This window comes from Pelophylax lessonae, assembly GCF_965119305.1.
Source record: "Pelophylax lessonae genome assembly, chromosome: 1".
Lineage (NCBI taxonomy): Eukaryota > Metazoa > Chordata > Amphibia > Anura > Ranidae > Pelophylax > Pelophylax lessonae.
Window position 1 is genome coordinate 372,389,285 of NC_138768.1, and position 20,304 is coordinate 372,409,588.

At 44.8% G+C, this 20,304-nt stretch overlaps 1 protein-coding gene across 1 annotated transcript in view; it reads right to left on the reverse strand.

Annotated features, from left to right (window-relative positions):
- The window catches only part of LOC309544971 (tight junction protein 2-like), a 72,711-nt gene that overhangs the window by 10,581 nt on the left and 41,826 nt on the right, over window positions 1-20,304 (reverse strand). Inside the window, exons 3-7 of the mRNA XM_082243998.1 lie at window positions 14,694-14,818; window positions 10,391-10,493; window positions 3,041-3,683; window positions 2,851-2,954; window positions 646-799 (exon numbers count right to left, since the gene is read on the reverse strand). Coding sequence (XP_082100124.1) covers window positions 646-799; window positions 2,851-2,954; window positions 3,041-3,683; window positions 10,391-10,493; window positions 14,694-14,818 — 1,129 coding nt within the window. The remainder of the gene's footprint in view (window positions 1-645; window positions 800-2,850; window positions 2,955-3,040; window positions 3,684-10,390; window positions 10,494-14,693; window positions 14,819-20,304) is intronic.

A 20,304-nucleotide genomic window follows, 5' to 3' on the forward strand; every position in this document is an offset into this window, starting at 1 on the left:
AAGGAAGTGTTCTCTTAGTTTTGGCGGTGCTAAACTTGAATTGCTCAACTTGGCATTGCAAATCATGCAGTTAGGATGCTGACTCCCATCACATTTCGTTATACATGTGAATTCATATTGTACATATTCGTCCGACCACTTTCTTTTTTTGCTCGACATAGTTAGTATGAAGGGATTAATATTAAGAAAGAAATCACACGATGTACCAGCATGACAGTTACAATTCGACTACTGGGCGCGCCAAATTCCCTGCAGCACAGATAGGCCAATCGATGTTGCGTGATTATCTGCAGCCAATGAGCGGGGCATGTCATCACAAATCATATCGGGTGTGTCTTCACCTCCGCCGAACCCGCGAGACTGACTCACCGAACCCCTGGGGTTCGATCGAACCCAGGTTAAGAACCACTGAATTAAACACTAAAAAAAAAAAAAGTTTTGGCCACACAGCCACTTTATAATATATACACACACATATATATATATATATATATATATATATATATATATATATATATATATATATAAGAATATTTACACACTCCTTTGCCAACAGTATTCTTCAGATAATAAGGTAAATTGTATGTTAGGTTTACTGGTTCATTGAAGCTGAAAGACTTATTAAACACAATCCTGTTTTCTCACCTTCCATTTCTGAATCACTGTCTTCGACATAAGGCAGGTTGATCAAAGTCTGTTTTTTGTCTCTCAGAACCACCAGCTGAAGCTTCCCGCGCGATTTCTCGATCAAAGCCTGGGCTTCAGTTAAAGACATGTTCTCAGTCAAAATACCATTGATCTAAAAACATAAAAAATTTTAATGCAACAAAAAGGGCCAAGTCAAAAATGTTAACCCTGCCCCACAGTGGCCCTTTTCGTGGGCTTTAATGCTTGAGAGGCGGTGTCACTTCTCTATAATGTGATTGATGTGCAGTAACCATGATCCCAGCTCACAACCTCAGGTCACCATAAATGCGGATGTTCAGAAGCTGAGTGTTAAAGCCCAATTTCCTTGCTGATGCATATACGAGAGTTATTCGGTTGGCACTTGAGGAGGAAGATGCCTAATCACTTTCATCAGAAAGCCAGCAGTCAGCTTTTAAATGATACACATACCACAGCAGCCGGGAGTGTGTGTAAAACCCCTGCTGCCACCAACCCAAGTCTTGCATTGGTGGCAGTTAAAGGGTAGCAATTTTGTGTAAAACAGAGTATGTCGATATATACACATTTCTGCCACTACAAGTCCAGATTTAATTTCTTAAATTACAAGTCCAAAACTATTTCATATTTGTTAAATGCCAACAGATGGGATTTCCCATTTGCTACCTATGTATGTTCTGTGAACTTCTGCAGATAGTGCTCCTTTCCTCTTTCCCATGACCCATAGGCTCACTCATCTTGCTGCATTTCTGTAACACAAGGTGGGAGGATCAGGGAATGTAAATATAAAGATTTTCCAGAGGCCATGAGCGATATAAGATCTGATACGTCAACTGTACCAATCTCCCAGAAGTAAAAGAAAATCCTGCCCTGTCAGACAGGAAGCAGAATTTTTAGGAGGGGCCTGCTTTGACAGCCCAGCATATTTCACAACAGTTAGCCTATTTGACCACAAGCCCTTAAATAGTTTGTAGAGTGAAAATGGTATATGTCAAAGCTGAATTCAAGGCAAAAATGTATAATTTAATAGAAATTCTTATATGTAAACTGTTTCACCTGTCAAAGGATTTTGAATTATGTTGAGCCAGTTCTGCGACCCAGAAACCACTGCAAGACAGCACAGCTAAGTGCTGGACCTACCTGCAGAATACGGTACATGTAAAAGAGAAGTGCGGGTTTCTGAAAAAAAAAAAAAAAAAACTTTCATACTCACCTAGGTGGATGCAGCAGCAGTCCAATGTTGCATCTGTCTTTCACGGCCTTCAAGACCGAGAACCAAGTGATCAAAGACCGCTGATTACTCTTGGTCTTCATTGACCAGAGAGTCGGTGACTAAGTTACCATTATCTGCCCCTTCAGCATTCATTGAAGCGCTGGGCTGTGCAGGGGCGGAAGCAACTGGCTTAGCCTCTCAGAGGTTCACTGAGAGACTGAGCCAGCTGCTGGTCCAGACATCTGGGTGGTTCCTGACATTAAAGTTGGGATCTCTCCAGAGCCCGGACCAGCTGAATAGGGGGGTCACAAGATTGCAGAACAAAGTGCACTCTCATGTTACTTACCTAGTTCTCCATTAAGCAATTCAGCCTGCCCAAACCTTTGGAGTAAATAATGAATGGCAGCAGCAAATTGAGGCAATCCCTCTTGTTAACATGTTAACAATATTTAATTGACAGCATTGTGAACAGCAATACAGATAGAGCCTTGGATAGTTCACAATGCGGAGGATAACGCCCCAATGCTGCTGTGTGAGGAAATACAGGAAAATAATATGTCAGATTCAAACTATACTAGTCATAAAAGAAAACAATATTATTACATAGCTGAAATTACTTGTGTTGTATATCTGCCTGAAATTTAAATGTATCTAAAGATGTACTAAAAGCAAAAATTGTACAAAGTTTTGGTCTTCATTAAACAGCCTCATTACTTGCAGAGAGTCTTTCCAACAGGCTTTCACAGGCTTTTAGGATATTACATTTCATTTAAAATGTCATGTTCATTTAATACAGCTAGTGCTTGTTTTTTTATATGAAATACATATTTAAATAGTTTAGTTTATTCTACATAATTTAGCTGTCATCTAAACTAATGGGATTTGTGTTTAATCAACAAGTTTATAGTGACAAAACAGCACATGCAGAAATGAAAAATAAATGCGTAATAAGAAAACCAGATGTATTAAACTACCTTGAGAACAATATCCCCTTCATGCAAATTCCCGTCTTTTGCTGCCAAACCAGTGCTTGTCAATCCCTTAATGTAAATCTGACTTCCAAGCCGAAGTCCATATTCTGAAATACAAAACGAAATACATAATGGCACTTGTAGCTGACAGAGTAAACCTGACATCAGAAATAAAAAATAAAAAAATGCTTGCCTTCATTTGGCTTTTTCTTTGTTAAAAGGACACTTGTAGAGGTGTCTGAAGGAGATGGGCTACGAGACTGAAGTCTATTTTGACTTCTCTGCATTTCTTTTTCATATTTGCGGTCAGGAGAAGCCCTTCTGCCATAACCTCTGTCTGGGCTGTACTGTGCATTTCTATCATAGTGGTCATCTCTATCCAAGGTTCTTCCACGACTGCTGTCCCTTCCATAGCTTCGCGGGTCATCCAAGTCTCGGTCAAGACTCCTGCCTCGACTTCTTTCCCTTCTGTACCCACGGTCCTCATCCAAACCACGGTCTATGCTTCTGCCACGGCTTTGGTCGGTTCGGTAGTTCTGTTCATTATCAAGGCCTCGTTCCATACTTCTGCCACGACTATATTCTTGCCTGAGTCCATAACCAACATTAAGATCTTGGTCAACACTTTTTGCACGGGCTCCATATCCTCGATCTCTTTCATAATAAGGACCCCTTTCCTGGTCTCTTCTATAGCCTGGGTTTGGGTCTACGCTTCTGTCACTATATGCACTGTAAGCTGTTCTGTTTTCAAATTCTGTATAGTCATCCATAATATCCAAAGCAGGCTCAGATTTGCTTGGAACCACCATTTGGACCCTTCGTGGTCTTCTTACTACCTGTAAACATTCCAGTAACAGGTTAAAAATGTACTTGAAGTATAATGGAAATTACAAAAAATACATTTGATTCTGGAATTTTTTTTTTCCAGTCATGGTAAATATGTGCATAAATCCTATGTTCTTTGCATACACAAATTACTATGCCTTGTGACAAAACCACAGCAGAAACCCTAAAATCAATCGATCCGGTATGGGGCAAAAATCCTCTCTTGGCCATGGACCCAGGCAGAAAACAGAGCCCAAGCAGTAAGAAGGTCTACCATCTAATCAAAACTGAGACCCAATCCTCGTCTGGGGCCCAAGAATACACATCTTGGATCCCACTGTCTGATGTGGAATCAATGAAGGATAAGGATGACAGAAGAATTCTGGGTACACTTCTGCATAGGGCTAATCAGAATACAAGTTGAACGAGGAAACAGGAGTGGAAGTGACAGCCCTATCACTAATGCAATTGGAGTGCAGATAGCTAGAAATCATACTCCTCTGTGTGTGTGTATTATTATATATATATATATATATATATATATATATATATATATATATATACACACACACACACACACACACACACACACACAAGATAGCCGACCGTACAGAACATGTGTAGCAAAATGTCCAGGCCTGTGGCCTGATGTGGGTCTGCCATTAGAACCGGTACTCTCTCGAGCCCAAGTGAGCTGCGGCTCTGGGTGTGATAACTGAAGCAACTACAACTCCGGCATCTTTGTTTGTGGTTTTTATTTGATTTAAAGGGGATGGGAGAAGGGAATGCGTGGGATACTCCTTGCGGCTCAAACTAATTGTACGTGGGACTTGGTTACTGAAAAATGCCTGTTGGCGCTTCCTTGACGCCAGCCAACGCTCACTGACTCTTAGAACTCTCTGTGTAACCGAAGAAGTGTTGAATCCCGACTTATAGTCCTGTAGAGCCAAGAATGAGAGCTGTAGACTCCTGACACTGCTGTGCTGTGAAAGTCACTAAATACTGTCCCCCGCTTGGTACAGCTTGAAGTAGTATCTTGTAGAACCTTGTGTAACTGTCGCTTCACTGACACTCTCTGTACAATTCAGGGCCCAGACTGCGGGCACCCCATTTACAACTTCAGGGTCCTCTACCTAGGCACCCCCTTTACAGCTAGCTGACACTGGATCCCAGAACATCTTCTGGATTGGTCCCCTCTAACACTTCAGGCGAACCCCCAGGGGCAATCCTCAGTACTCACGACCTGTGTAGGCTTTCCTGGGACTGGACCCCTCTCTCTCGCCGCAGGCTCTCGGCACACCGGATCCCCTCAGCTCAACTCAGCACTCTCTGGATACTCAGGCGACACCCCGAGACATCCACCTTCCTCAGACAGGAGGAGAGACAGCTGTACTCTCTGCTCCCGCCAAAGACAACCTGTCACGCACTTCCCCCAGACTTATACCCACTCCCAGAATCCTTCGCAGCCTAATCTGCCTTCTGGGGTAGTTACAAGCTGGGATTACCTGATTGGGCTTCCCACACTTCCCTATGTCCCTATGAGAAACCTCACAGGAGCCAGTGGGGATACTTCTCCCCTCAGTAGGCACATCTGGAAGTCCTGACACACTACCTAACAAATCACAGCCCTGCTGTTAGGCAGACAAGGCCCACTATACATTTTACCTAGCACCTACCTACCTGTAGGGTGCTACACATGCATTGTTGTTTGCCTTTAAATAATTATGTCTCTACCTCACTTTGTCGGTAGTCCCACCCTTCTATATGCTTTAGCCTCCAACACATGTACTGTATTTTGCTGGAGCTAGACACACTATGATTTTTTTGACCTATCTGATGTTATCAGATCTTTCAGATTGTCAGCTCTAACGAGCAGGGCTCTCCGATTCCTCCTGTATTGAATTGTTCTGTAACTATACTGTCTGTCCTCATGTTGTAAAGTGATGCGCAAGCTGTTGGCGTTCTATAAATCCTAAATAATAATAATCAGGGTGGTCTTCAACTCAAGTGCTCAATATGAAAGGGTTTCCCTCAATGCCCTTCTTTCCAGGCCTAATTTGAACAACCTTATATGAGTTTTGCTCGGCTACAGACAAGAACCAATTGCTGTTATGGCTGACATTCAACAAACATTACACAGTTTTATTATTTGAGAAGACCACAAAAACTTCCTCAGGTTCCAATGGTATTGAAACAACGATGAACTCATCACACTTCATAATGATTCTGCATTTCAACAGTTAACCCTGAGTCTGATAAGGAAGGAAATCAGAGCGAATACTGTTACACTCAACACCTCTGTGAAATCAAAGATGACTTCCATGTTGCTCATCAATTTGCAACCAATACTAAGGACCATATAAAGAGTGTCGTGAATTGCACTTCGGTAAAGGGCCTCCCACCATCAAGGAAAATTCCCAAGAGTCATTATTCAATGTGGTGAACATGAAGGATACTCACAGGAGATTGATAACATAACAAAAGTGACCCAACCTTTGTAAGAATAGCCTGCTCTACAAATTTAACACAATGGGATTTACTAAAGACAAATCCACTGTGCACTACAAGTCAGAGGGTGACATGCAGGGAAAATAAAAAATAGCATTTTTGCTTGCACGTGATTGGATGATAGAAATCAGCATAGCTTCCCCTCAGATCTGCAGCGAATGCACTTCCAGGTGCACTTGTAGCGCACAGTGATTTGCCTTAAGTAAATCAACCCCAATGATTGATAACAAGCTACTTTGATTGGTGGTCATATAAGGAAGTACAGTCTGTTTGGTGAGGAAAAGAGCCCCCTTGTAGTTCCAGGTCCACATCACATCACTGCACTGCTGGTTCAAAATCACCACAAGCAAGCTCAGCACCTTGCCAATGTCTTCTGGAGTCGTTGGAAGACATACCCTTGCAACTTTTAAGGTCGAGGCAAATGGAAAACCCAACCTACAAGTGGGTATTATTGTCCTGTTGAAATAAAAAGGATGCCCACTGGAACCATTGGCCTAGTGCTCTCATTACAAAAACTGTGCCAAGTAATAAGGGAAAGGTTCAGAAAGTAGAGGTTAAGGTAATTAAGGATGGATTGGTGCGACTACCTGAAGGCCCTTTCAATAAACTGGTATGCCTTTTGCCAAAAGGAAGAGGATTTTTCTTCTACCCCAATGACTTGATTCAAAGAGAGGTAAGAAGGAATGCTGCATGTTGCTGCCTTCCCCCTCAGAAGATAGACTCATGGATTGTCTTCTGTGCCATCTAGTAGTGACTTAAGTTTTACAGTATGTTAAAGTTTGCGTGATTATCCTCTTGCTCTTCCCTTTCTTTTCAGGTGTTCCTGGAATACAGTCTTTACTTAATGTTTTAACTTGATTCTCAATTGTTTAATATTTAAAATCATGGATTTTGACGGGAAGTATGATACGCGTGCACTGTTTATTTGCCTTTAAATAAGGTCACTACCTCACTGAACCTAGGGGAACTCTACGTAGTCAGCCCCGCCCTTTATTTCATGTTTTAGCCTCTATTCACTACATGTACTGCATTCTGTGGAAGCTAGACACACTATGATTTTTTTGACCCATTTGATGTTCATCTGTTATGATCTGCACAAATGTATGGACTAAAAAGCTTTCTATGATCTGCAGAATGTCATTAGGATTGAGATACTGTCTGTTAATTCTATGGAGACCAAGTTACAACTAGACTATATTGTCAAAAGTATTGGGTCACCTGTCTTTAAACACACATGAACTTTAATGGCATACCAGTCTTAGTGCGTCTATGCGAAGGTTTGACCATTATTCCAGAAGCGCATTTGTGAGGTCAGGCACTGATAGTGGACAAGAAGGCCTGGCTCTCAGTCTCTGCTCCAATTCATCCCAAAGGTGTTTTATCGGGTTGAGGTCAGGACTCTGTGCAGGTCAGTCAAGCTCCTCCACTCCAAACTTGCTCATCCATGTCTTTATGGACCTTGCTTTGTGCACTGGTGGCCAGTCATGTTGGAACAGGAAGGGGCCATCCCCAAACTGTTACCACAAAGTTTGGAGCATGAAATTGTCCAAAATATTTGGTATGCTGATGCCTTAGGAGTTCCCTTCACTGGAACTAATGGGCCAAGCCCAAGCCCTAAAAACCAACCCAACACCATAATCCCGCTTTCACAAAATGATCTGGACCAGTGCACAAAGCATGGTCAATAAAGACATGGATGAGCGAGTTTGGGGTGGAGGAATTTGACTGGCCTGCACAGAGTCCAGACCTCAAACTGATAGAACACCTTTGGGATGAATTAGAGTTGAGACTGCGAGCCAGGCCTTTTCATCCAACATCATTGCCTGACCTCACAAAAGCGCTTCTGGAACAATGGTAAAACATTCCTATTGACATGCTCCTTAACCCTGTGGACAGCCTTCCCAGAAGAGTTGGAGCTGTTATAGCTGCAAAGGGTGGGCCAACTCAATATTGAACCCTACAGACCAAGACTGGGATGCCATTAAAGTTCATGTGCGTGTAAAGGCAGGCATCCCAATACTTTTGACACACTTGCAATGATTAGTTCAAAGAGGCAGACCATATATGAATAAAATCTATTTTTCAACGGACTATACTATGATAATGAATCATTTTAGCAGAAAAAAAAAACAAAGAAACAAAGTGCGAGTTTTTATGTTTTAGCCAATGTTTGGGAGATGTAGACAGATGGTGTGAAAAAAAATAAAAAAAAAAAATCAAGGAGGTCAGAATTTTAGAATCTGCATTTGGAGATTCACTCAGCTTTTGCCTTTTAGATGATGTTAAGGAATGTACAAATGGCATTAGAGTGGATCATATTAATGGCTTCAAAACATAAAAATAAACAAAACACACTAGAGGTTTGGCAGTCTTCCTACCATAGCTACATAATGACAGCACTCTACTTGCTTCGCCTTAGGCTGAAGAATGAGCAATCCTCGTTGTAAAAGACCACTCATCCACAAGGTTATGGCGAGTAAAGCCACTTGCACATTTTCTATCAGCGGGAGTAAGCAAACCGTATATAAAATACAGCTGGTAAAAGTCTAGTAGTGTGAGGCAAATATGTCTTGGGTTGCTACTGCTTTTTTATCATTGAAAGGACAGAGCCTTGGATACAGATTGTGCCATTGGAGTTCTTGTTGTTGTCAATCCAGGAACATACATGTTAAATGCAGGATGTGGAAACCTTGCAAGCGGACCTGAACAAAATAACGGGGTGGGCAACTACATGGCAGATGAGGTTTAATGTTGAAAAATGTAAAGTAATGCACTTGGGGACCAGAAACCTGAAAGCAAGCTACTCACTAGGGGGGGGGAACCTCTGGATGAGTCTAGGATGGAAAAGGACTTGGGGGTACTGGTAGACAACAAGCTTGGCAGTGGCATGCAATGCCAAGCCGCCGCAAGCAAAGCCAACAGAATACTGGGATGTATAAAAAAGGGGATTCACTCCAGAAATAAAGAGATTATTCTTCCACTCTACAAGACTCTGGTCCGGCCACATCAGTATGCTGTCCAGTTCTGGGCACCGGTCCTCAGGAAGGATGTGCTGGAACTGGAGAAAGTCCAGAGAAGGGCAACAAAAATAATTAGGGGAATGGAGGACATCAGCTATGAGGAAAGACTACAAGCACTGAACCTATTCTCTCTGGAGAAGAGACGATTGAGGGGGGATATGATATCAATGTACAAATACTGTACTGGTGACCTGAGCATAAGGAACAAACTATTCAGTGAAAGGAGATACAATAAGACACGTGGCCACTCACTAAAACTAGAGGAAAGGCGGTTTAACCTTAAAGTGCGTAAGGGGTTCTTCACTGTAAGAGCGGTAAGGATGTGGAATTCTCTTCCACAAGCAGTCGTATCAGCAGGGAGCATTGATAGTTTCAAAAAACTATTAGATGGACACCTTAAAGACCAAAACATACAGGGGTATACAATGTATGGTTAAAAGCAAACACACACACACACATCATAGGTTGAACTGGATGGACTGATGTCTTTTTTCAACTTACTAACTATGTAACTATGTAAAGCCTATTCTTCTAAACAGATTTTACTTGTTTTTACCGGCATGCACTCCAGCAACTCCATGCAGTAATCAAGACTTGTTAGCATTTGCTTTGTTCTAAATGTAGTCTACCGGTAAATAACGCTCCTTTTGGTTTAGGTACAAAGCCCACGCGTTTCACCACACATACTATTTAAAGACCAGAATAAAATCCCACAGATGGACAAGACTTTGTCATAGAAGTAAAATATATGAAGTACATACTTGTAAAGGAAGGAGGGAGCACATAATGTTCCTGCTGCCTGTGCTGCTGAACTCCACCTGTTCCTGAGAATTGGTACCCCAAAGTCTGCTGGGACTCTCAGAAGGTAGCAGAGCTTGGGCAGCAGTAAAATTCAATACTCCGTCTCTTCTTCTTTACAGGTACATGCTTATTTAAATGTCACTTATATGACAGCAGAATACAACCAGAAGACTACAAATACGCCCAATGTGTTTGTTACTTTGAGTCTGGCACACTGATTAACTAGAGCATAATAATGGCATAGTGTCTGTAAATACACATTTTGAAAGGTGTTTAGAAAAGACAATCTTTGCCTTTGCAACAGCACAATATCCTAGGGTAATAACTTTTTTTTTTTGCACAATTTATAAAACAAAAATGAACAATCAGAATACATTGGTTCTATTTACCAGGACAGCTGTTTTTCCACATTTTCTTAGTTGCTGAACTGCAAACGAATGTGGCACATTCTCCAGAGGGGTTCCATTTACCATAAGAACACGGTCGTTCTCTCTGAAAGGGTCATAAAAATGAGGTTGCTCTTAGCAGAAAATTATTTTAAAAATATCTTAATTTGGCTATTGTTTTGTTCTAGTGCAGGAAATAAATTTTATTAGCTGATAACATGCAAGTATTCATGGGTACTACTACTTAGTAAGATTACGAAGGGTGCATGAAAACGCTCAGCTCCAAACTGACTCACAGGATGAGGATTCCATATACCAGGTCTTGTAATTTCGCTCCGCTAAGCAAACATATAAACATAACTCTCACTTATGTGTAAGCATAAAAAGAAAAAAGGAAATTATACATTTTGTAATGAATACAATTTTGTGGTGAATATCCGGTTTTCTTGTTCACTAAGGGACAGAGAGAGGATTAATTTGGGATCTCCAAAAGCAGTCCAACAGAGATGGGCAGCACAGCAAACAAAAAGGCAAATAGGCCAGACTATAAACAAGCTGGGACTGCCTTTAGCTCAAAGAGCTTCCTAAAGAAACCTATGCCTGTGCTGACTTTAGAAGCAACATCCATCTAGAAAATCCTATAAAAGGCGTGACCAGAAGATCATATGGCAGCCTTGCAAATATGAGAAACAAGTGAAAAATATGTGAATAAACTGCGCTAACTTAAAACTAATCTGTAAAGTAAAACACAATACAAAGCTGCTAGCACTCCAACCGACAGTGATGGTGATCAAAATATTAAGAAAAATAGTGCAGCGCTAAAAATGTGCGAGTAACTGCACGAAGTAAAACGTGAACAATCAAACCAAAATGCAAAAAATCAAAGTCCAGAATGTCCATAAAGTGTAAACTGTGACTTGAAAAAGGTGTTGACTCCAGTATGTGAAATAACTACAACAAACGATAAATCCCACACCAAAGGAATAAAGGACTCAAGATGTGCTCACCAGATGGTATGGATCCAAAGTACTGTACAGCAAATGGGTCATATACGCTGTATATGTAGATGTCCTCGGTACCGAATAGGCAGGAACCTCAGCAGTATCTCTGGATCACAGGTGGTGATGAATATCTTCCAAACCAGTCCACACGGGAATGCCTAGGAGTCCCCACTCATGGGATTGTGGAGAGGGATAAAGGACACCATAGCATAATACCGTATATGTGCAATTTATTGCAAGATAAGGAATACACTTACAATTTCATAGGTGGTAAGAAGCATTCAGAAAAGATAGGCACTCATGATATTCTAACGCGTTTCCTTAAAAACAACATCCTCAAAGAAATTAGCCTGAGGAAACGCGTTAGGAGTATCATGAGTGCCTATCTTTTCTGAATGCTTCTTACCACCTATGAAATTGTAAGTGTATTCCTTATCTTGCAATAAATTGCACATATACGGTATTATGCTATGGTGTCCTTTATCCCTCTCCACAATCCCATGAGTGGGGACTCCTAGGCATTCCCGTGTGGACTGGTTTGGAAGATATTCATCACCACCTGTGATCCAGAGATACTGCTGAGGTTCCTGCCTATTCGGTACCGAGGACATCTACATATACAGCGTATATGACCCATTTGCTGTACAGTATTTTGGTTCCATACCATCTGGTGAGCACATCTTGAGTCCTTTATTCCTTTGGTGTGGGATTTATCGTTTGTTGCAGTTATTTCACATGCTGGAGTCAACACCCTTTTCAAGTCACAGTTTACACTTTATGGACATTCTGGACTTTGATTTTTTGCATTTTGGTTTGATTGTTCACGTTTTACTTTGTGCAGTTACTCACACATTTTTAGCGCTGCACTATTTTTCTTAATAAAATATGAGAAACAGTTCCCTATTGCGAAATACTACTCTCAGATCTAGTAGAATGTGGCCTGACAAGAAAAGGGTGGAACCAGATATTTAAAGTTGTTCTGAAGACAAGGTTTATCTTAATGCATTCTATGCATTAACCACTTCTGGATCGGAAGATTTCCCCCCTGTGTTAATTTAATGGACAATTGCGCGGTCGTGGGACGCTGTACCCAAATAAAATTGATGTCCTTTTTTTCCCCACAAAGAGAGCTTTCTTTTGGTGGTATTTGATCACCTGTGTGATTTTTATTTTTTGTGCTATAAACAAAAAAGTTCGACAATTCTGAAAATGAAAAAAAAAAAAACAATATTTTTCACTTTCTGCTATACAACATTCCCAAAAAAAAAATTAAAAAAAAAAAACAAAATGTTTTAACATTTTAGGCCAATTTGTTTTCTGCTTCATATTTCTGGTAAGAAAAAAAAAAATCACAATAAGCGTATTTTGATGCAAAATTGCGCAAAAGTTATCGCTTCTACTAACTACGGGAAAGATTTATCTCATTTTTGTTTTTTTTTTACTAGTAATGGAGGCGATCTGCGATTTTTATCGGAACTGCGACATTGCGGCGGACAGACCAGACCCCTAACATTGACACTTTTGGGGGGACCAGTGACATTACTACAGTAATCAGTGCTAAAAATATGCACCGTTACTGTAATAATGACACTAGCAGGAAAGGGGTTAACACTGTGGGTGATCAAGGGGTTAAATGAGCCTAGGGGAGTGATTCTAACTGTGGGGGGGGGGGGGGGGTGGCTTGTGAAATGATCACAGAGACCTGTGTTCCTATATAGAAGGATCACAGGAACTCTGTGATCATTCCAGGGAGAACGGTCAGCTGTGCTTACAACAGCTAACCATTCTCTTTCAGCGGGTAGCGAGCGCGGGTGTCAGACGGCAATCGGAGCCGCCTGCCCCGTGCATCTGAGTTCCCGCTGTCCAGTGGGGGCGGGAGTGCTTGCATCCTAGCTGCAAACACGTGACCAACGTAGGTCTACGTCGGTTTGCGCAGAGGGGCCGCACTGCCGCAGTAAATAGGTGGGGGCGGTAGGGAAGAGGTTACGATAAAAACAAAAAAAACCTTCAGTGTGCAGCAGCCCCCTCAGGACCCATAATACTTACCTGAGCCCATCTCGATCCAGCAATGTGCACGAGTGCCTCAGCCCCCTGGGACTCACCCTCCTGACTGGCTGAGACACAGCAGCGGCGCCATTGGCTCCCACGGCTGTCAGTTAGCCAATGAGGAGAGAGAGGGGGCAGGGCCAAACCGCAGCTCTGTGTCTGAATGGATACACAAAGCAGCAGCTAGCTAGCAAGCTGCTTGCTCTGGGGGCACTCGACAGGAGGGAGGGGCCAGAAGCACCGGGAAGAGACCGAGAAGAGGAGGATCGGGGCTGCTCTGTGCAAAACCACTGCACAGAGCAGGCAAGTATAACATGAGACTTTAAAATCACTTTAAGACCAAAGTCTCAATGATGAATTTATCAAACAGTCGAATGGTGGGATGAGAAGCAGATTCCCCTTTATGAGGACAATTAGCGATAAGGAGTCAGTCTTTCTAATAGAGAAAGTGGCTGCAAGGTAGACACACATAGCTCAAACTTCAAGTCAATGAAGGGAAATCTTCCAATGTACTGGGGCTGGACAAGATGCAATGTCCTGGTTAAGGTAAAAAGCCGAAACCACCTTGGCAAGGGGCTCTCGACCTTGTTCACCTCAAGACCGGACACCTTTACCCCCTTCCTGCCCAGGCCATTTTTCAGCTTTCAGAGTTTTTACAACTTTGATGGTTATTTAGTCATGCAACACTGTATCCAAACAAATTTTTTATAATGTTTTTGAGACAAATAGAGCTTTCTTTGGGTGGTACTTAATGACCGCCTGGTTTATTTATTTTTTTACTATATGAGCAAAAACATACCAACAAATTTTAAAGGGAAAAAAAAACTCCTCTTAGTTTCGGTTAGAAAATGTTGCAAATAAATAATCTTTTTTTATAAATTTAGGCCAAAATGTATTCTGCTGCATTTCTTTGTTAAACATACCCCAAATCAGTGTACCTTTAGCCTGTGTGAAAGTTATAGAGTCTACAAACTATGGTATTTATATATAAAAATGTGATCAGTTCTGATGTACTGACTATTTCATTACTTGAGTCCCTAAAATGCCAGGACAGTACAAACATTTTTATTGAGAAATTAGTTTATACAATCAGTCAGCTTACTAAAAAAGAGCTGGCATTCACTAAAATTATCCTTTATAAGAATAATGAAGACAAGACGACAGAGTATAAAATTATATAATGAAATATGAAAGTAACTAATTTTAGAAAAAGTAGAAAAAAAAAAAAAAATGTAATCGATTTTTTTAAAATTACTTACTGTAGGCAACCATCTGCAGGTCCTCCTAGAAGCACATCAGAAATTACAATGGAGTTGTCCCCATTATTAAAATGTGGATTGTCTCTCCCTCCAGAAACAGCAATGCCAAATCCTTTTTTTGGATCCTAGGTAACAAAGTAGAAATATTATTCATTAGCATAAGCATGACTGAGTACCAAAGAAAGCCTTATAAATAAACCAATATCATAATTTCCATGAATTGTATATGCCACAGACATGTCTCTGTACTTAAAACGTTTGTCATCCCAACACTTACGTATTCCTGATGTGTGCCCGCTGTGCCATGTACTTGTATGAAAAAGTATCCTGTTCTCTTTGTTTTGCTTCCTTTAATGCAAAATCCCTGGAGTTCCTTCCAGTCCCTCTGCTTTCCTATTAAAAACTGACCACACCAAGCAGGAGAACACATAGTGGTCAGTTCTCTAGCTATGCTGGGAACTCAGTGTGCTCTCCTCCAATGATCAGACTCATCCTGACATGGCCCTGCTGCAGAGCCATTCACTGGGAAGCTCAGGGTGCTGCTGCTTCCCCCCCCCCCCAGCTCTTATGCAGAGGGAATGTGATCAGGTATATAGGAGAAGAAGAAAGAAAGAAGAAATAAAGAAGAAAGAAGAAGAAGAGGGGGAAGGTATTTATAATTTTTTTTTATATCTACACAAAAATGTTTTGCCTTTCATTTATATTTTAAAATCAGTGGGTTCTTTTACAAGTTTATTGTTTACAATCACTTTAACAAATAAATGCGCATTTCAACGTATTACACTGTCTGCTTTTTTTTCTTCTGTGTATTTGTAGTGACACTTTATTCATGTCACTGTACAACAGCACTGTGCATTGCGCTGCTGTGTGAGGACATGTGGTGTAGTCCAGTGTGCTATGTAAAAATGCTGCATTTTACCGCAACTCAAACGCACATGACACCAGCACTGTGAGCTCAAAGAAAACAATTGTTGTCTACATACCCTAGAAGTGACCAGTGTTTATCCAATGCGGAAAAAAGCAGGTCATGGCTGATAGTTTGAAAGAACATTAACAATGGTCTACAATAAAATAGTCCTTTTCATCATTTCAACTTCATAAAAAACGGCAATGTGAATCTGGTGTGGGCACTACAATGAATGTACAAAAAGTCAAACCTTGGTTAATAAATTTAACCTTGGTTTTAGGAGTTCCAGTTTGCTTGCGAAAATTAACATAAATGTATAGTAGTTTTGTACATATTTTAACCACTTGCCGACCGCCAGCAGTACATATACTGTGGCAGGTCGGCTCTGTCCCACGAAATGGCTTAACTGTACGTCGCTTCACGAGACCGCAAGTTGGGGCATGCACCCATTCGCCACAGGGGAAGTTGATCTGCGGGGACGTGCAATCTCTCCCCGTGAAGACAGAACGGCGGTCTGCCGTTGTAAACACACAGACTGCTGTTCTGTCAGTAATGAACACAAGGCTCCTGTGTTCCTCCTATTTAGGAACACAGGTCCCTGTGTTCATTCCAGAAGTACATCCCCCACACAGTTAGAAAGCAGCCCCCTAGGGACACACTTAACCCTTTGATCGCCCCTGGTGTTAACCCCTTCCCTGCTAGTGTCATTAGTACAGTAACAGTGCATATTTTTAGCACTGATTACTGTTAGTAATGTCACTGGTCCCCCCAAAAGTGTCAAAAATGTCAGTTAGGTGTCCGCCGCAATATCGCAGTCCCACAACAAAAAAAAAAACAAACAAAAACGCTGATCGCCGCCATTACTAGTAAAAAAAATAAAAACAAATAAAAATGACATTATTACCAAAAATGGCCTGGTCATTAAGGGGGGAAACCTTCCGGTCCAGAAGTGGTTAATTTTCTGGACCAAAAATATTAAAAGGGTTCACCATATTTTTTTTCCAGGTACTTATGGAAGAATGTATTGGAGTATAGCGTAGTTTTCTATCCAGCCAGCAGTTAGCGCTACAGGCTCTTTTTTCACTAATTTACACTCTTTATGCCATTAGGGTTGTGTTCACCGCCGTCATCCAGCCTGTGTCCCCCATCACGCAGCCAGTGTCCCCGCCGTCACCCAGCCTGTGTCCCTGCCGTCACCCAGCCTGTCCCCCAGCCTGTGTCCCCCCATCACGCAGCCTGTGTCCCCGCCGTCATCCAGCCTGTGTCCCCGCCGTCATCCAGCCTGTGTCCCTGCCGTCACCCAGCCTGTCCCCCAGCCTGTGTCCCCCCATCACGCAGCCTGTGTCCCCGCCGTCATCCAGCCCGTGTCCCCGCCGTCATCCAGCCCGTGTCCCCGCCGTCATCCAGCCCGTGTCCCCGCCGTCATCCAGCCCGTGTCCCCGCCGTCATCCAGCCCGTGTCCCCGCCGTCATCCAGCCCGTGTCCCCGCCGTCATCCAGCCCGTGTCCCCGCCGTCATCCAGCCCGTGTCCCCGCCGTCATCCAGCCCGTGTCCCCGCCGTCATCCAGCCCGTGTCCCCGCCGTCATCCAGCCCGTGTCCCCGCCGTCATCCAGCCCGTGTCCCCGCCGTCATCCAGCCCGTGTCCCCGCCGTCATCCAGCCCGTGTCCCCGCCGTCATCCAGCCCGTGTCCCCGCCGTCATCCAGCCCGTGTCCCCCGTCATCCAGCCCGTGTCCCCCGTCATCCAGCCCGTGTCCCCCGTCATCCAGCCCGTGTCCCCCGTCATCCAGCCCGTGTCCCCCGTCATCCAGCCCGTGTCCCCCGTCATCCAGCCCGTGTCCCCCGTCATCCAGCCTGTGATCCCCGCCATCACGCAGCCAGTGTCCCCCAGCCAGTGTCCCCCAGCCAGTGTCCCGCAGCCAGTGTCCCCCAGCCAGTGTCCCCCATCCCGCAGCCAGTGTCCCGCAGCCAGTGTCCCGCAGCCAGTGTCCCCCATCCCGTGTCCCCCATCCCGCAGCCAGTGTCCCCCATCCCGCAGCCAGTGTCCCCCATCCCGCAGCCAGTGTCCCCCATCCCGCAGCCAGTGTCCCGCAGCCAGTGTCCCGCAGCCAGTGTCCCCCATCCCGCAGCCAGTGTCCCCCATCCCGCAGCCAGTGTCCCGCAGCCAGTGTCCCACAGCCAGTGTCCCACAGCCAGTGTCCCCCATCCCGCAGCCAGTGTCCCCCATCACGCAGCCAGTGTCCCCCATCACGCAGCCAGTGTCCCCCATCACGCAGCCAGTGTCCCGCAGCCAGTGTCCCGCAGCCAGTGTCCCGCAGCCAGTGCCCCCCATCCCGCAGCCAGTGTCCCCCATCCCGCAGCCAGTGTCCCCCATCCCGCAGCCAGTGTCCCCCATCCCGCAGCCAGTGTTCCCTCATCACGCAGCCAGTGTCCCTCATCACGCAGCCAGTGTCCCTCATCACGCAGCCAGTGTCCCTCATCACGCAGCCAGTGTCCCTCATCACGCAGCCAGTGTCCCCCATCACGCAGCCAGTGTCCCCCATCACGCAGCCAGTGTCCCCCATCACGCAGCCAGTGTCCCCCATCACGCAGCCAGTGTCCCCCATCACGCAGCCAGTGTCCCCCATCACGCAGCCTGTGTCCCCATCACGCAGCCTGTGTCCCCATCACGCAGCCTGTGTCCCCATCACGCAGCCTGTGTCCCCATCACGCAGCCTGTGTCCCCATCACGCAGCCTGTGTTCCCTGCCGTTATCCAGCCTGTGTCTCCCATCACGCAGTCTGTGTCCCTCATCATGCAGCCCGTGTCCCTGCGCTGTTCACAATTGTGTTTTTTTTGTTTGTTTTTAGAGGAACTATAAATCCCAGCATGCACTTTCAGGGTCAGCTTCACAATTGTATTTTTTTTTTGTAGAAGAACTATAAATCCCAGAATGTACTTTCAGGCTTAGCTCTGCTAACTCCTGCTGTGTCTCTGACCATTCAAATAGCGCATAGGGACGTTCACAATTGTACAAGTTACTGTGGGGGATAGCACTGTGCATGGGTTTTTATTTGCCAAAAGCTCCAACTGTCAGGCATTGTCCGCGGGCACATGCACAGTAGTATTGAATTGTCCTCTTGAGAATTCCAACTCTCATGCACGGGCATTGGAGTTTTCTGTCAACGGGCATTGCCGTTCACGCATGCGCAGTTAAGTAATTGCATTCTGCTGCAGAGAACTCCAACTCTGATGCACGGAGTTGGAGTTCTCTGTGACCGTGCCTTGACGTTCGCGCATGCGCAGTAGCGGCAACTTGCCGTAATCTCCAACCGGAAGTGACGCAGGTTGGAGATTTCAGCAAGTTGGAAATTTCGGCAGTACACCGGCACAGATGGGTTTTTTTCTACAATCTGTATGGGCTTTGACCATTTTTAAAGCTCTACAGCCCTTGTGTAAATTGCAAGGCCCGGGGGCCGAATCCGGCCCTCGTATCTCTCATGCAGCTGCGGCACCACCCTTGTCTCCACCCTCAACTTGTCTCAGCAGTTAGCAGAAGACGACATAACTCCACTGCTAGATCCTGCATTTCTCCCTGCAGCCACTGAGTGGCTCGTATTGGCTCCTCCCCTTCTCAGCAGTCAGCAGCAGGGAGGACAGGACTCATTCTACAGAACCTGTGCCTCTCTGTGCAACCGAAGCACCCCCTCGTCTCCACCATCCCTAATCTCAGCATTTAGCAGACTCTGGCAGCGGACTCCAGTCCTCCTCCGGACCCTGCACTTTCTGCTTTACAGTAGCACAAGGTAAGTGGGGTGCACTGTGATGTAAAGGAGGATGGGGGGGGGGACCCTTGACATCTGCTGTAAGGGAGGGGGGTAGGCTGCTGTGGAAATCTAGTCCTACAGATAAAACCGGCCCCATGAGGGCAACCATAATGTTGATACAGCCCATGATGAAATTGAGTTTGACACCACTGCCAGTGGCGGCTGGTGCATAGGGGGCGCCAGGGCGCCGCCCCCCCCCCACCCTAAAAAGAAAAAAAAATTACAAAAAGAACAAATAAAGTTTAAAAAAAAAAAATTGCGTTCGCCGGCCTGCGGTGGCTATGGGGGGGGGGGTGGGGTTTACGACCCAGAAGACGCGCCGATTGGCTGCCTTCTGGGGGCGTAACCTGGGCGCAGGTCATTGCGCTTGGACACCCCCACTTTCGTGATATCTTGGCTGTGATTGGTCCAGTCTCCAGCCTGGACCAATCATCATCCAGGACATCCGATTGTGACGCCGCTGACGATGCAATGGAGGCGGTGCCGGTGCGTGCATCAGTCACTCACCGTCACCGCCCGGTCAGCTTCCCGCCGACAAAGAGGAGTCCAGTCCGGAGAAGAAGCCGGCGCTGGTCACCTTCCCGCCGCCCGTCACCCGCCGCAGAAGAGGCCGAGAGGGAGAAGCGCCGCTCACCTTCCCGCCGCCAAAAGGAGTAGAGGAGAGGGAGAAGCCGCCGTGACTCACAGGTAAATGCACTGCTCTCAGTCGGGCACGCACGCATAGCTCTGCATTGGGGAACATGTATACTGGCTGCACTGGAGGCACGCACGCATAGCTCTGCATTGGGGGACATGTATACTGGCTGCACTGGAGGCACGCATGCATAGCTCTGCATTGGGGAACATGTATACTGGCTGCACTGGAGGCACGCACGCATAGCTCTGCATTGGGGGACAT